General features: G+C 37.1%; 2 protein-coding genes across 6 annotated transcripts in view; both read right to left on the minus strand.

Moving 5' to 3' along the window:
- Positions 1 to 3,885: 3,885 nt before the first annotated feature.
- LOC122070429 lies at positions 3,886 to 4,722 on the minus strand. Its single transcript, XM_042634576.1, has 2 exons — positions 4,442 to 4,722; positions 3,886 to 4,336 (listed from the first exon to the last, which is right to left on the minus strand). The coding sequence occupies exons 1-2, from the start codon at positions 4,593 to 4,595 to the stop codon at positions 4,188 to 4,190; spliced, it is 303 nt and encodes a 100-aa protein (XP_042490510.1). The 5' UTR covers positions 4,596 to 4,722; the 3' UTR covers positions 3,886 to 4,187.
- A 6,614-nt stretch (positions 4,723 to 11,336) lies between these two features.
- Positions 11,337 to 16,248, minus strand: part of LOC122070435 (zinc finger CCCH domain-containing protein 18-like) — a 5,629-nt gene continuing 717 nt past the window's right edge. For 2 of the 5 annotated variants that reach the window (XM_042634581.1, XM_042634582.1), the window contains 7 exons: positions 14,528 to 15,500; positions 14,249 to 14,422; positions 13,971 to 14,150; positions 13,268 to 13,344; positions 12,565 to 12,732; positions 12,328 to 12,454; positions 11,337 to 12,030 (listed from right to left, as the gene is read on the minus strand). In XM_042634581.1, the coding sequence (XP_042490515.1) occupies positions 11,961 to 12,030; positions 12,328 to 12,454; positions 12,565 to 12,732; positions 13,268 to 13,344; positions 13,971 to 14,150; positions 14,249 to 14,422; positions 14,528 to 15,486 (1,755 nt within the window). In that variant the 5' untranslated portion in view covers positions 15,487 to 15,500 and the 3' untranslated portion in view covers positions 11,337 to 11,960. The remainder of the gene's footprint in view (positions 12,031 to 12,327; positions 12,455 to 12,564; positions 12,733 to 13,267; positions 13,345 to 13,970; positions 14,151 to 14,248; positions 14,423 to 14,527; positions 15,501 to 16,248) is intronic. The other 3 variants (XM_042634583.1, XM_042634585.1, XM_042634584.1) reach the window with 3 other exon arrangements.

The following is a 16,248-nucleotide window of genomic DNA, read 5'->3' on the forward strand; positions in this document are numbered from 1 at the left end:
CCCCGCTCGAATTTTTTATTTTAGGATAATTTTGTACTTTCCGAATTAAGGTTTTTTGTTATATATATTTGTAACGAGTTTTTCTTTCTCAGTAATGCAAGCAATACTGAGAGGTGTGAGAACGAACGTTGTATCCATATTCTCCATTGATAGTGAAGCACCATTTCATCTCACCAAGGACTTAGGCAATCTTGTTGAACCTCATAAATCTATGTGCATTGTTTGTTCTTGTTTTTCCATTATTTTCTATATCGTTTTAGGGTTGCATTTCTACAACTAGGTCAACCCAAACCAGAGCTTTGAGAAAGTTTTCAGTTGTGATTTTGGTCCGATTTGATTTGGTTTGGTTTTATATCGGCTTGTAATCGAGCTACCATTGGTTTTGATCAGGTCTAGTTTTAGGTTTACATTTGTATACGAAATTAATGGGCAAATCATTTTTCATGTTTAGGTTTCTTATCATGTTACTATCAGTCTGATCTCGGTTTTTTATTAGGTTTGATCCAATTTTCGACTTTGATGTCAGTTTGGTTTCTATCGGTCTTATAAGACCCTAACTCAAATCAAACCGATTAGGGTTTAATTCTATCCGGACTGAATCATCGGTTTTAATTGCTCACACCTATTGGGCCTGAATTTTGAAAAATTTATCTAAATTCCTTTTATAAGGGAGAGTGATATGAATTTATAAATTCAGATGTAATTCATTTTTCAATTTCAATGGAAAAATATTATTGGCAAAAGGGTTTGTCATTTTTTCCAAACATCACGAGATATCTATTTTATTATGTCGAGAGATAATTTGTCTATGCTAACCGTTTGATACAAAAGACATGGTTAGAAAAGCCGTTTCAAATTTCAAAGTCTACTTCAATCAAATATCTCCCATGTATTAATATACATCCCGAGTATTTCATACATGTGTACTGATACTACGAGAAACCCCTTGAACCTACCCGGTTTACAGTTTAGACCTAAGGGTAAATCCCGATTACACGCAACCACAACTAATCGGTGTAATAGAACAATCGCAAGGTGACTTGAACTGAAGATGTTTGTTGTTAACACACAAAGCCTTTGAGAAAGAATCGATCATTTAAATAGGAAAAATCATGAAAATAAATGGTTCAGACCTATAGACCTCTACTTTGGCTCTCTTTGGTTTGATTTCTATTTGTATTTATTAACTATTTTTTAAAAATTATTTGCGACAATAAATTATGGATCACAAATAGTATTTGTTTAGCTACTATTTATAAAATAGATTATATAATGAGAAAATAGGTTTCAACTTTCACCTTCAGCTTTGAGCTTTGAGGAAGAGAGATTATAGGATTTGGGTTTTTTAAAGGAAAAAGATAAAGCATACTGAAGTTACCTATTTACCTTCGATTTTGAATAGTTTATCACATTTGCTCATTTAAGGTAGTGCGAAAATCAACGTAAACGATTTGTGACAACAAATCACAAATAGCTTCATTACCAAAAAAAATTAAATCGCAAATAGCTTGAGAATAATTTGTGATTTGTGATTTATTATAATTTATATAAATTATACCAAACACTTGTAAAAATATAAACAAGTCAAATAAATACAAATAGAGATCAAACCAAGGGGAGCCTTAATAAATGTTGTACTTAATTTAACACAATCAACCATTCATCGTCTTTATTAACCAATTCACTGGAACACCCTAAAAAAAAAATTTCTCCGACTATTTATCATCAAGGATCGATTTTTTTTTCTTTCTTTGGGTGGGATGGGGGGGGGGGAGGAGCTGGTGTTAAAGATCAAAGATTAATTCTCAATAGACACGATCTTCATTGACATTTCTGTTGAAAATTATAGGAGTAGAAGAGGAGAGGGTGTGTGATACAGCCACAGATCCTTTCAGGGCACTTCAAAGTATTGGTGAAACGAAGTGGTAGTGGCTATGGTGGTGGGATTGTGGGATCTGTTGGACCCTTGTAACTTCTTTTGCAGCTTGTTTTGATTCACTAGTAGTCAATGTCATAAGCACCGGCCGTCAATAATAAATGACACTCCGATCGGGATGGATGAAGAAAACCCCTAACCAGCGAAGAACCAAGCAAGCCCTTCCACGAAGAACATGTACAAAATTATCTACTGAAATGAGTTAAAATTGATAGAATTATTAACAACTGAGATACGCCTCATAAAATTTTCAAAAGTTGGGTCGTAGACTATTTGTCCTAAATTTAGAGAGGGTTTACCTCATAACATGCTGTACTTCTAATGGTTATTTTTTTCTTGGGATACCATGTGCAGGGACTCAGGGAGTGTAAGTGCTTTTTATGCAAGAGATCCTCAGTCATGGTGACTGCAAACTCCACTTTACTTCTTTTCTGCGGGCTCATGTGAACTATCCTCTACAGATCTGTAAATGGTGCTGCTCATGGGTTAGCTTGGTTTGCTTCTCCTACTTCACTTTCTCAAGTAAGCCAGGGACTTCTCATCCAAATTTAAATTTTCGTCTTAATCCTTCTTTCGAATGAATATCATATACCCAGACTGGGTATCACTTGCAGTAGTATCATCCTTATGCAATCCTGTACCCAGCTTCCACCAAGAACGCCTTCATGGGCTACCCAAGGTTTATACGAAATCTTAACTCTTTTCCATGGAATAAGAGAATATACCTAGTTTCAACAAATGACTCAATTTATCACCTCGCATTTCTGGTAGGTAGCAACAAACCGATTATACAGGTGATGAAGGAAACCCAAGGCTCTAATTCCTAAAGGGTGCAGGAACTATCAAGACAATAGTTAATCCAAGATTAAGTACAACAACAGCCACCAAAGCCTTATCCCAACTAAATGGGGTCAGTTACATGAAGGTTCCAAGCAAGGACGAAAGCAAGGATTCATGCAAAAAGATTGACTGGTTATGGTTGATTATAATAAAGTGTTAGTTGTCTACCTGATGCACCACTATAGATCCTACAAGACTAGGTATGAGGTACAGTTACATAACTGTGTAGTTCTTAAGGTCCATTTTGAGTCATCTCTGATACCCAAAACATCCAAGCAATCCTTCATCAGGTAAGTGTAGATCTATTCCCTTTCAGAAAAGAGAAAATTATAACCCTTTTCATTATACAAACCAACAACATAGGATGACAAGTTTACAACCATAACACTGCAGCCTTACCATCCCCCTACCCTGTTTCTCGATCACATGTATGCAAGATTAAATGGTGTCAACCATACAAAATAAGAATCAAGAATATCTAAGAGTTCAAATTCTCCCCGAATATGGCAGAACAGATCCCTTTTGAAGTATTTCATAGCAGCTTAGTCTTTCTGATGGTACCTGGGGATCAAATTTATGAATTCCAACTGAATGTCTGAAAAATTCTAGCCACAGCTGATATTACAGATTTTGAATTTCAGAGTTGCTGTATATGTCTAGAGAAATTTGTGAAGGCAATGTAAAGCTAAAAACATGGATTGCAAACTTTCACACACACACACACACACACACAAATAGTTAGTCAGTTCTCGGCAACATTCCCATAGTTTCTTTGCATTGTCTCATGGTTTAATGTCCACAAACAGGATTCTGATTCGGGTCAAAGTTTTCCCATTAACAGAAGCTTGATGAAACAAGACAACGCAAACCCTAGATAAATGTGACACTAACTGGGCTAACTCCATATCACTTGCTGATTCCAAGTGTCTATTGTCAACAGCAGACCATGGAGAAAGGGAATGCATGTCAAATCCACACAGAGAGAAAAGCTTCAGGGTTAAATATTCAGAAGAAGTTATTCTTCTAATTCCATTTTGTCTCTTGTTTCCTTTAATCAGGATGAATGAATAGAAAACCCACCACAAATAAATTGAGAGCTCCATCAAAGGTAACGCAAACATTGAGAGCATTTAGATACAGTTCAGTAATTATATCTCAGTACATGATAGCTGTGCTCTTGCCAAAGATCAATGAAAGCAAACGGGAAGTTATTAGAGAGTCCAACAGAAGGAAGGATCCACCCAGAGGTTAATGGCGAATAGCACAAAATCAACCTCAACAAAGCAGCCAACAGAGAAGAACAATTTGATTATAGATAAACCCAAATGTCTAAGACAGGAAATGAAACCCAGAAATCTCCATTCTCTCTTTTGTTCGTCCAAAATCAAATTAAGGATCCTAAAATTTATTCCTATTTCTTGTACCGGGCTACCTCATCGTCGTTAGGGAAGAAACCCATGAGCCTCCCGGCAGAATTCTGGTACGCGTACATAAAGCCACCCATGAGACCGATCAGACCTCCAGTGACCATTGAAGGGCCTCTAATGTTAGGCTTGATTCCTGCAAAGAAATTGCCATTGAAAAATCTGTAAGAAACCTGAAATCCCAGGATCCCAACAGAGACAATTCACAGAAAACGAGAGAGGCACAGAGGGAGAGTAGAACCAGATAGGTATCCGACAGTGACGGAGACTCCGGTGATGGTAACGAAGCGAAGGTAATCAAGAGTGTTGAAATTGGCTACCGTCTTCGTGAACGGAGGATTTCGATCTATCACTGGATACTCAGGTTTCACCGAAGCTGTGATATCCGTGTTCATCTTTGTTCTCTTTGATTTCCCGGCCGGATTTCGATTTTGATGCCTAGGGTTTCGGAGCTCAGTGAGCTATCTCCCAACAAAAAATTTCACCTTGGGCAGTTCTGGACTGTGAGAACAGAGGAACGGTTGTTGAAATCCTTCGTAGTAACTTCACTTCCTTAGTTGGTCTGATTTGGTTCGATTTTGGTTTTGTAAATTGATTTTAGTTGATCAAGAATTCAAGATACAACATGTACAAATCGAATCGAACTGAAATCGAATAATTTTCTTAACTTCAAAACCAAAATCGATCTGAATTTGTTCATTTTTATTCGATATTTATTCGTTTTTTATATTTTATTTCATTTTATCTCTCCGTAATTCGGTTCAAATTTTGTTTGAATGAAAATAAATTGCTGAAATAAGTGAACAAGTGCCTCGCACACTTGGTAGAGCGTGAAATGTTAAAGTTCATCTTATCAAAAACTCGTCAAACTTGATATCTTTCAACCTCTTATGCACAACTTAATATGAAAACCCACACATGATTGTAATCTTTAGCATTGTTTAGGTTCTATTCGATTATACAATTTATATTTAGTTCAATTCAAACAAATAGTTATCAATCTAAAACCAAAACCTAATAAAACTTAACTATATAACCAAACCAATTTTTTTTAAGTTCGATTTTAAACGGCCAATTTTGATTTTGGGTCAATTTTTTATTCCCCCTAAAATTTTTATTATCATATTCTCTTCTTTGTAATTACTGAGCACATATTCATCTAGTTCTACCTTAACTTCTTTTTTTTTTTTTTTTTTTTTCTCCATTTCTATATTTACATATAGTATTAATCTCAAACAGGTGTTCTTGTGTATCACTATGCTCACACTAGTGGGACACTTCTGGAAACTTCAAACACATTCAAAATTTAAGCTCTTTTCTGGAGACTTGCTAATAGAGGAATCCCAACAAGACATTCTAGGTAAATGGATGGTTGTTGATTCTACCTATGTTTTCTACAACTCCCTCCAAGAATCAATATGGCACACCTTTCTCTCTTGTAAATTCACAAAGAGAATTTGGGCTGCTAGCCCATTGGGCCTACACCCTGTGAATTTATCTGTTACCTCTTTTAAACATCTTATTATATATTTCTTTCAATCTAATGATGTTCGAGATCACCGCCATAGTAATTTTTTATTTTTTATTTTTTATTTTTTATTTTTGTCTCTTTCATGATTGTTTGTTATTTTATTTGGGTTCACAGGAATAAGGTTACTTTCAACAGGGGTGTCAATCCTGAGCCCGCACTGGTAGGCCCGATGGAGCCCAACTCGCTTAAGGCCCGACCTGAATCGGTTCGTTTAATAAAAGTGCCTGACATGTTTATAAACAGGTAGTACACGGTGCAAGGGATAAGTCCGACAAGCGCCCGACCTAGACCACCCCCTTTAAACCCGATCAAGCCCAGCACGTTTATGCTCCTCCACCTCCTCTATTTCAACCGCTCCAGTCCTCCACTGCTCCTCCAATTGCTTATGAAATTTTCTTTCAGAACGATCTCAGATCTAAAATTATTCCACACAAATCTGAAACGACGCAGCTCTAAGGATCGAGAAGGAAAACCACGGCCCAGTGGGTTTGGCAAATTGCAAACCCACTTACCAAGCTTCTGCAACTCAACCACCGCCCATTCATCTCTTCCCTTATATCAAGACCACCACCCATTCCCACCTTTTATATTTATATATATATATATATATATAACAGCACATATTGAATGATTATTTTATAATATCTTCCCTTATATCAAGACCACCGCCCATTCCCACCTTATTTTATATATATAACATCACATATTGGATGATTACATACTTGTTTTGTATCTTCATGTCAATACAACGAATTCAATTCAATCAACTCATTTTCTCCCTTATTTTATCATTGCCTGAGCGGCATTGTCTGTTCTCCAATTTCTACAACCCGACGGCGTCTGATGAGTCCTTTCCTTATAGAGCACATCGAGCTGATGAAAGTAAGGGCATGTCTTGGAGCCCTTGGCTCCCTTCTTGTTGCTCTCTTTCACCTTCTTGAAGTCCTTACTGATGTTCTCCCACTATTTTTTGCATCTTTTGCCATTCCTGTTGTATCTCAGAGTGACATTCCAGCCAACCCCAGCCAATCTTTGCAAGAGAAAGAGAGAGCACCAAGATTCCATAATGGCAAGATCAAATTCCCCTTGGTGTTAGGGAAGGCCCGTTTAGAGACCTATTAACGCCCATTTATAGTTAAACATGTTTGTAGCCTATTTAAGACCCGTTTAAGGCCCGTCGAGAATTTGGACTGCTAGCCATTGGGACTACGCCTTGTGAACTTATTTGTTACCTCTTTTAAACATCTTATTATGTATTTCTTTCAATCTAATGATATTCCATATCACCACTATCGTTTTTTTTTTTTTTTTTTCTTTCATGATTGTTTGTTATTTTATTTGGGTTCACTTCCAATCATGTCGAGCCAAATACACCAAGGAAAATCAATGGATTTCCTACACCAACGAAATGGAAATCAACCAAACCAATTTAACCATTTGGAAAAAAAAAAAAAAACATCTCAGCTTGGGCTCATTATTTTTATTCAAGAAAAAATCTGTATCATTAACTACTAACTATCTGATGACTGGAAAAATTATTGAAGTGGCATCGGAGTTATGTTATGGATTAAAGCAAGCTCGTGATCTAGGACAAGAAGTGAAAATTTGGAGTGACCTGGACGATCTAGAAATTTTGGTTTTGAAAAATAACACCAAATCATGGCCTTGGAACATCATTCCCTCTTTTTTGGATGTTTTTGAAATCATACCTGCACTATTTTTATGCTTAAGCCTACCAACGAATTGGTCCTAATCCTCAAATCTTTTGCCCATCAAACTATGATGCATAGAACTTGTATTGCTCTCTCAGAATTTGACGTAGATAAACAATTTCAAATATTTTAATGCATGATTTTTCTTGATCAAAAAAAAAAAAAGAAAAAAGAAAGATAGTACTAATCACTTGTTAATAGGTTTGATAATTGGAGATCAAACTGATATAAAGGATCACTATCCTAACAGCCTTTTGGCTTCATTTTATAATTTAAATAAGCATAGATGAAAATTCTCTCACATGATATATGTGAAATAGTCACATTTTTCTATCTCAATTAAAATCATGGAATGCAACAAGATTTGAGAGAGAGAGAGAGAGAGAGAGAGAGAGAGAGAGAGATCCAAATCTTCAAGAAACACATGACCTTCCTCTGAGACACACAGGAGAGGTTGGAGTTCTTGTTGGGTGTTGGTGTCAAACATAAGTGACATCAGAAAGATACCTCTAGGGCAGCCACCATTTCTACAGTACAAAGTGGGAAACCATTTGAAGTCTAATGTTTCAACAAGAAACTAATTCTTTTTTCCTGTATGTTTATATGATTACAAGGTTGGCTTCCTAATCATTAAGAAAACCATCAAAAAGAGATTGAAACTTCCATGGAGGAAATCAAGATATGCATCAGGTGCAACATAAACAGAAACTGTTAATTGTGTTCCAGTAGCTCATACGCAGCGGTTCATCATCAGAGCTTGAAAATTTATAATTTTTATTTCAAAATGACTTTATAGGCCATGGAATTGTTCAGAAATTGTTATAAAAAGATATTTGTTACATTTTCTGGGGGTGGAATTAATGTTCTATGTTCATCAAAAATATCATTTATGGTACCAGCTGATGTAAACATCTGAAACTGTGTTACAATGCTCTTATATTGTTGCCATAACCATCTTGAAACTTTAATACAAAGTTCCTTACTTCAGTCATCCCCTTGTCATGAAATTCAGGGTGATCTAAGAAACCCTACAATCGGCCTGTAGATCCCTAACAGGCCCGAATCTGATCCTTTCGAAAACGACCGATTCAAGGGTTATTAGTACCGATTTGATCCCCGATTCCGAGTTTAAAGTCCTTGAATTGGCCACAACAATCATGTTCCTCCATAATATTTTAAAAAATATATATACATACCATGCATGTCATAATCCAATAGTGCATTTTAGTCCAGTCCTGATCTGAGTTTCTCTATAGGGTTGTGGGCTTAGCCCAGTACCACCAAGTATGACCGCTCTTTCAAAACCTGTGCTACATTAGATATATGTTTTTCATAATCCTCTTCTTGGAATTAAACTCATATCTCAGTGTATATATAGTGTGTCATTGGACTAATAACTGGTAACTTGTTCTTCAAATTTTATTTTAAACATTATTTACTGGTATTTGATATATGGTTTTATGTTCAACCTCAATCTATTCCTTCTACTTAATTCGGGTGTCGAAGTGAAATTTTATTTTTTATGTCAAAATGCTAACTTCACAGACTCTATGAGCAACTTTTCAAAACATGGAATCGATAATTGAATCAACCAGTATCAATTCTGATCTGAATCCACCCGTTGGATTGTAAAAAAGAAACAAAAAAAAAAAGGAGAAAGACACATAAATTTATTAGTACTTTCGTCTTATTATTATTATTATTTTTTTGAAGAAATAACCTTAAAAACCTTTTCCCATATAAAGCTTCCAAGTTCATATCATGTTGATCATAAACCTAACCTGAGGAACAAAGGGCAGCCATTAGACCCATTACAAAAGGTTCAAACCTCAATCTGTAATAAATTGTTTGCTTCCTGTTCAGTCATTTTTGTATACAGAATAGCTTCCTGTTTGACAAGGTCCTGGTTGGCTGGGTGAAGGAAGAGAACGAGGTGTAAATGAAACAAAATGGGAAGACTGGTTAATCCAACTCATTTTCTACCAAAAAAAAGGAGTGGGTTTTCTGGGTAAGCAGCATTGGGAGCAGGGTCTTAAAAATCTGTGAATTCGATTCTACAGATTCGCATCGATTCACTCTGATTAATGACTGTTTTGACCAATTTGATTAAAGAATCAGTCTTGAACTACTCAGATGTTGATTCCTTGTTTTAAAACCTTGATTGAAAGGACAAAGAGGACAGAGAAGTCATTTCATGAGGGAGAAGAAGATGGTAAGGTAGGTACCATCCAGGCTTGGATCAGAGAATCTTTTTCCCATTACTATATTTTAAGGATCCTTCTTACGAAGTCCCCAACGCTCACTGTCCATAGCACATACGTGCATGCCACTAACAAAAGATATTATATATAAGAATAGGAAAAAAAAAACTTATTGGTGACTTCCAACTCTGTTTTAACTGCAAATCTTTCTTCCATGTCCACCCAAGCCAAGGTGATCTTGACTTTGACCAGAAGAGTAGAGAAAGAAGAAAGAAAATTCGTGAAACAGAGTGAAAATAGTCTGGAAAGAGCAGAAATCTCTGTTATTTTCTCGTCCAAGATGAAACCTTTATTGTCTCTGTCCCCTTTCACGTTAGCATCCCCATGTGGAACTATGTTTTCTACAATGTAATAATATCCCTTCCCCCCACCCCCTCCCCCCCTTTTTCCCCATTGTTGCCTACATTCAACCCTCACTTTCCTTAATTATTTTCTTTACTAATCCAATATTTTTGAGATCTTATGGACGGGCATCGCCCAGCACGTCCAGAGGGAATCTCTTGATCTTCACTATTGAAGTTGAACGTTGTAATAAAACTTGAATAGATAGAGTGAGAAATAACGGGTAAGAACTGAGTTGGGACTTGAGAGTGACCCTGATTCAAGACAAGCTTTTATCTTTTTCTTGACTGATTTAAGGTGGTGAACCTTAATTGTTTTTGTTGTTAGAGCAAGGATTGTTGCTTAGTGGCGTGACCATTGTGCCAACATGTGAACCAACAGGAGATAGAGGGCAATCTTTTCACCACCCCGTCTTAGGGTATGGGCATGTGGCCAGGTGGGGATCTTCGCCACCTCCCATCCCACCCCCAAAACAAAAAAAAAAATACTCCCCTACATCCTCCCAGAAACCACTGCAACCATGACTTCTGTCTTCCTTTTCAACAAAAGATCCTAAGCCCCGTTCCATGAAGTCTCAATCCTTTCATAAATCCCACTCTCCTCCATTGAACAGGCCATCTTCACATTTCAGAGTTCAAAATCTTAACCTCAAAGAGGGCCGGCGACTAACCACGAGCTGACTCGGCGAGTTTCAATTGACTCAAGTAGAAACACCATGTCTCTAATAACTCGGATCATTAATTTTTATACTTTCAAGTCTACATGACTCCTAACCAAGTTTTGCCATTTTTCTACTCAAGCAGTGCACAACATGTTCATACAGATGGTCCCCTCCGGTGATGTATATTGCACAATATTGCTTCCCTACACTGGGTCCCCTTAGAGATTCCAATCTAGCCAGCCAATATAGAAAATTCTATGGTTGAAATGTCTTAATCTGCCAGTCGAGCCATTGTAAAGGTCAACCCCATATATTATGATTATAATCTCAGGCCACTAAACCATCATCATCTCTTTCTCATATCAATCCAGAAGAACAACCAGAGAGAGAGAGAGAGAGAGATACTAAGCAATCTTAATGGAGTAATTAACCCCACATGAAAGTTCAGATGTTTCAATCATGTAACCTACAGAAAACTTCAAGCTGCAGAAATAGAGTCTTCATGTCCACGTCATCGAATGATCATTCGACACATCTAACATCAGCCTTACTAATTATGCTAAACAAAAAGAATGATAAAAGCTTAAAATAAAAACTGTGAGCAAACAATTGAAACCAGAGAGCACAACTGAACCCATCCAAACCCCAACGAAAAAGATTGAATTAAAGACAGTTCATCTATTTTAGTCACAGATAACAACAGAATATGCTAAAAGACTTTCTGGTATAAAGCTTCTAAGTAACCCTTTGTTTAAGTAAAATTATTTCCATCTGTTTCTAAGTGTTGCAGAGATTCTACACTTTTTTTTCTTTGAACCCTGCATGTTCTGTAGTTTTTTTCTTCCACTAAGGCAGACTATAATACATCTCTTCTAAGATCCAGACTTTTTTGCTTGCTTTCTGTGATTACATTAATAAAAAAGTGTAGAAACTTGTTACATGTAGCTTTCTCTAGCTTTCTGTATGACTGATTCCTCTTTGAAACCTCCTCCTCCACCCATGTAGTATCAGGGAGAAGAAGCTTCTTTGTTTCTTTCTTCCTTAGTATGAACTCGCACGGAGCTTGATGGATTGCTTGAGATGAGTGTATGTAGAGAGAGAAGGTGAAAAAAAAACGGTGTAAAATGGAGTTTTGGGTGGGAAAGGGTTTTTCTTTCTTTTCATGGGGTGGGGGAGGTGAGCTATTCAATCGAATCGAAGCATTAGACTTGGAAATCCAGTACTCTACCTCTATTTCTTCTCTGTATCTGAACCTATATCACTGTAGAAATACTGCTTGGTATCGCAGATGCAAATGGACTCTCTGGAAGATTAATTCCTTGGCTGTAACAAATTCAAATGACAAGAAATATTCAGCATCAGAAAAAAGTAAACTTCATAACGGGGGTAGGGGGGAATTTTACGGTTCTTCTAATCCCTCACAAGTATAATATGTACTACATGACAAGAAGGAAAATTTATGCTATATTAACCAATTTCATCATTTGCCATTTCACAACCTAACTTGGACCTAAGAATGCAAATTTTTGTATCACTTCCAGTCAACTGAAAATGTGTTAACAAAATTGTAATCCATCCTAGAGGTTCAGATTGAGACATAAGAATCTTTAGAATATTTACCTCTCCTGGTCAGCATAAATTGCGCTTGTGTGCCTGGCTTTATCATCACTAGTTGAACCATTGTTTAACACATCCAATAAGTAATTGAACCGATCAGCTGAAGGGAACTCATTGTGATCTGCGCAAGCTTTGGCATCCAACAAAAAAATCAAAATCATGAAAGTAACTAAAGCAAGTAAATAATTAAACATATTGACAAGAAAAATTGAACTATCTGCAATAGAAACTAAGATCGACCTTCTGAAAGCTTCAATTCATCCATGGAGTAACCAAAGTATGGCCGAGTTAATTGTTTCGGTGCCAACTGCAGTTCGGTGAGACGCCTTCTCTCAAGTTCAAGAGCCTGTTCATGCTCTTCCATAAGTTGCTTCCTGAGCAGTCTAGAGTTATCACAGATTCTGGGCACTAGAGCAAAAAAAATGTGGTGTTAGAAAACCAGATTGAATATTATCAACTTACTGATGCCACTAGGGCAAGAGAGAAAAAATGCAAGGCGAGTAAAGGTATCATCACCCAATTTATTGCACAAAGATCTCTGAGGCAATGATTAACCTAACCAAGGACTCCTAAAGATCTGATTATTCAATATCATCTTTCTCTTATTTATGGGCAATGCATGCTATCAACCATGAAAATTAATGGCATAGACTAGAAGTAAAGGAATTCCTTCTTTTCCCCCCCATGTTAATGAATAAGCAAACTACACTACAATAAGACAAAAACCCAGCCTTTAAAACAGCCAAATAGGCAACAACCAAGAATATGTTGTACTCTCAGCCCCATGCACTGCATGTGTGCTACTTGTCGACCTACCATCAACAAGTTCTTCCCTTTCTTTTTTTCGGTTGTAGGCATTAAATATATAGTTTCTTTACTCGAAAGCAAACATTCTTCCAGATGTCAACAAAAAACAGCATTATGCATCAGATGATTTACTTACTTGACTGAATCTCAGGATCCATTTCTAAGAAGTGAGATGAGTAGTAAGGTGGGGGTTCATTTTTCTCAGCATACTTCCTGTATTGAGGAGAAAGCTGTAAGAATAATCTCAAACTCAACCCAAAAGAATTTGAAATAAAAAGGATAAAAAAGATATTAATTATTCAATTTCAATTATTAGAGATTTAAATAATCAATTGCTGGAATACAAGACTAATGAATGACTTAACAGCTAGAGATAATGAGATATGCTGCAGAAAATGAACTCCTCCTAGTCAAAGCAAACAGTATAGATGTTGCATAAACGCTCATAAGGACTTCTTAATAATAGTAGCACAAGTTACTTTACAGAAGAAAAGTGAGAAAAAGTGATACCATGTGTACAAAAGGGCCAACTACAATGTTCATCAAAATATTTTAAGAATAAATTTTGATACATATCAGTAGCATCCCATCTCATTCCACGACTGCCATTCCAGAAACGATAAAACACAAGGAGGAATGAGGATAAAAAAAAAAACATTCAGAAAAATCAATCTCAGATCATCCATCCTAATCATTTCATACTAATTCATGAAATCATGGCTCTTAACTCTTGATGCTTCACTTCAAATTAAGAACTACTCAATTCATCATATATGATATTAAAATTATTAGGTTTAAGAGTCGAGAGAAAACCGTTCAAATCAGGGAGTGATTTTTACCGGTCAACGAGCCTGGATTTTTCCCTGTAGGGCTTCACAAGAACACGAGCACCACATACAAAATGGGGGTTTCCCTTTGTCAAAATTATCTTTACAGTCTCTGGATAGACAAAAGTCACAAAACCAAACATCCTTTTCTGCTGACAGGGAATTCTAACATCTTGAACAGGCCCAAAGCTCCTACAAACAAAAAGTTCAGCAGAAACATAATATGAATACTAAAACAACATCAAAAAATAAATAAATAAATAACCTGCAAAAGTATCAAAATCTCATACTTGAAATAGTTGGAAACATCTTCCTCAGAAAAAGTGCTCTCAGCTGGAAAAGTTAGATAAATCTGTCGAGATCCAGCAACAATTGCACCTGGATCACTCCTCTCACTCCTGTACTCCATATATCTTGGGGCGTCTTCCGCCAAGATGACTGAGTGCTGACCGTGAGGTCTGTAACTTCAATTACAGAAATCCAACCATTATAAAAGACCAACCGTTAGGACGTTTTAACTCAAAATTTTGTAAGCATAAAAGAACTTCAAGAGAGATCATCACTAGCACCTGTCAATAACTCGAATGCTATTCTTCAATCGGGCAAGAAGCTTCGTCAGACTGTACCCAGCCTTCCCATGTCTTTGACTCTCTGTGAGGTAACCCTCTGCCTGGAGGGTCCTACCATACTTCTCATAATACATCAGTGGTAGTGAAGCAATAGATACAGGAACGCCCCGTCTGGATTTCAAGAGCTCTGTAAGCTCCAACTCTAATTTCTCAAGGGACCCCGGTAAGAAGACATGATCTTCATTAACCAGATCATTCGGATTTGGGCTGAAGATCTGAGAGAAGCTATCAGAGAAGGGTTGGCCATGGAAGTACCTACAGTTGGTTCCGTGCTTACAAAACCCCTTGTTGAAGTAGTGGCAAGCTTTCACTGGAAAATCAGGAAGGCTTGGAGATCTCCTACTGGTTCTTGCATTTAGACTACCCAATGCGGATTCGGGATAGTAATAGTTGCTCGCAAAATCAGGTCCCAAAGGGTTAACAGGCTCTAACTGATCCTCCAAACTCAAGAACTGAGCTTGATTATGAAGATACTCATCAGAGATCGAGTCTCCATATGTGGGTGGAAGGAAGTCCATGTTGTGTACTCCTTGCTGGTCAGTTGCCACCTGCGGGTCCCAGTAAGTAGCAGCAACCCTAAATGTGGCCGGCGACGAGAACGGCCGTGAAGAAGCCGGTGAAAAGGGAGTGAACTGTAGGGACAGATCTGAAATAGGTGAGGGATTCATGGAACCAGGCGAGATTGGACCTGAAGCTGCTTGTTTCGATGATAGACCAAGTTCAGCTTTGGCTTTATTGATCAAGGAATGAATCAAATTGTCAGGACCAAAAGCCAAACGAATCATCTCCCGGTCCCCATGGTCTTGCAGTAAAAGATACCCAATAATCTTTGAAACATTTTCAGGTTCTAACTTCTGGATTCTGTTGAAGACAACTCGGGTAGACTCTGAAAAATCCATGTCCCTTCCCGCCTCTGCAAGTCAATCCAGTACAAAAGAAAGATGAGTGAGTGAGTACCATAGATAAATAACAAAGTAATTCCACTAAAAAAATTAGTTCTAAAGGAGAAAAACCCCAAAAAGTCTAAGAATCTGGTAAAAGAAAGAGTGGAACAATCAAAAACCTAGATTTAGATTTAAAAAAGATGACAGAAAAACCCCTCCTTGTCTGAAAGAGAAACCACACGAAACCCAGAAAACCAAAAATAATTCTAGGGAAACAGAACACTTTCCACTCCTTTTTCTTTCTTCATACTTCCTCTCCACATCAGTATCACTTAACTCTCCTCAATTGATTACAGTAATAGCTCTGGAATTTAGCTTTAAAAGAAGCATCACCTTCCCAAAGATACGCAACCCATAACAAGTAGCTTTTTTACCCAGAAGAGGAAATACAGTCACAAAATCAAAGCAGAAAAAAAAAATAAGAGAAAGAAAATCCCAAAAAAAGCTGGAGAATCACCCGTATCAGAACAGTAACAGCAACCTAAATAGGAATTTATTTCCCTACTTGGCAGCCACAAAGATTAGATTTATACAATACAGCGAAGTTGAGCAGAAAAAACCCACTAAAAAGGGATTCTCTTTTCAACCAAAATTAAAGAGGAGAGATAAAATATGCACTTTTCCTCAGCACCAGAAATAAGCAACCATTCGCTGAAACGAGGAAAAAAAAAACCAACGAACACTGTCCAGAATCAGCTTCGAAGAGACACAAGAAAA

The sequence above is a fragment of the Macadamia integrifolia genome, unplaced genomic scaffold (assembly GCF_013358625.1).
Source record: "Macadamia integrifolia cultivar HAES 741 unplaced genomic scaffold, SCU_Mint_v3 scaffold913, whole genome shotgun sequence".
In the NCBI taxonomy this organism is placed as follows: Eukaryota; Viridiplantae; Streptophyta; class Magnoliopsida; order Proteales; family Proteaceae; genus Macadamia; species Macadamia integrifolia.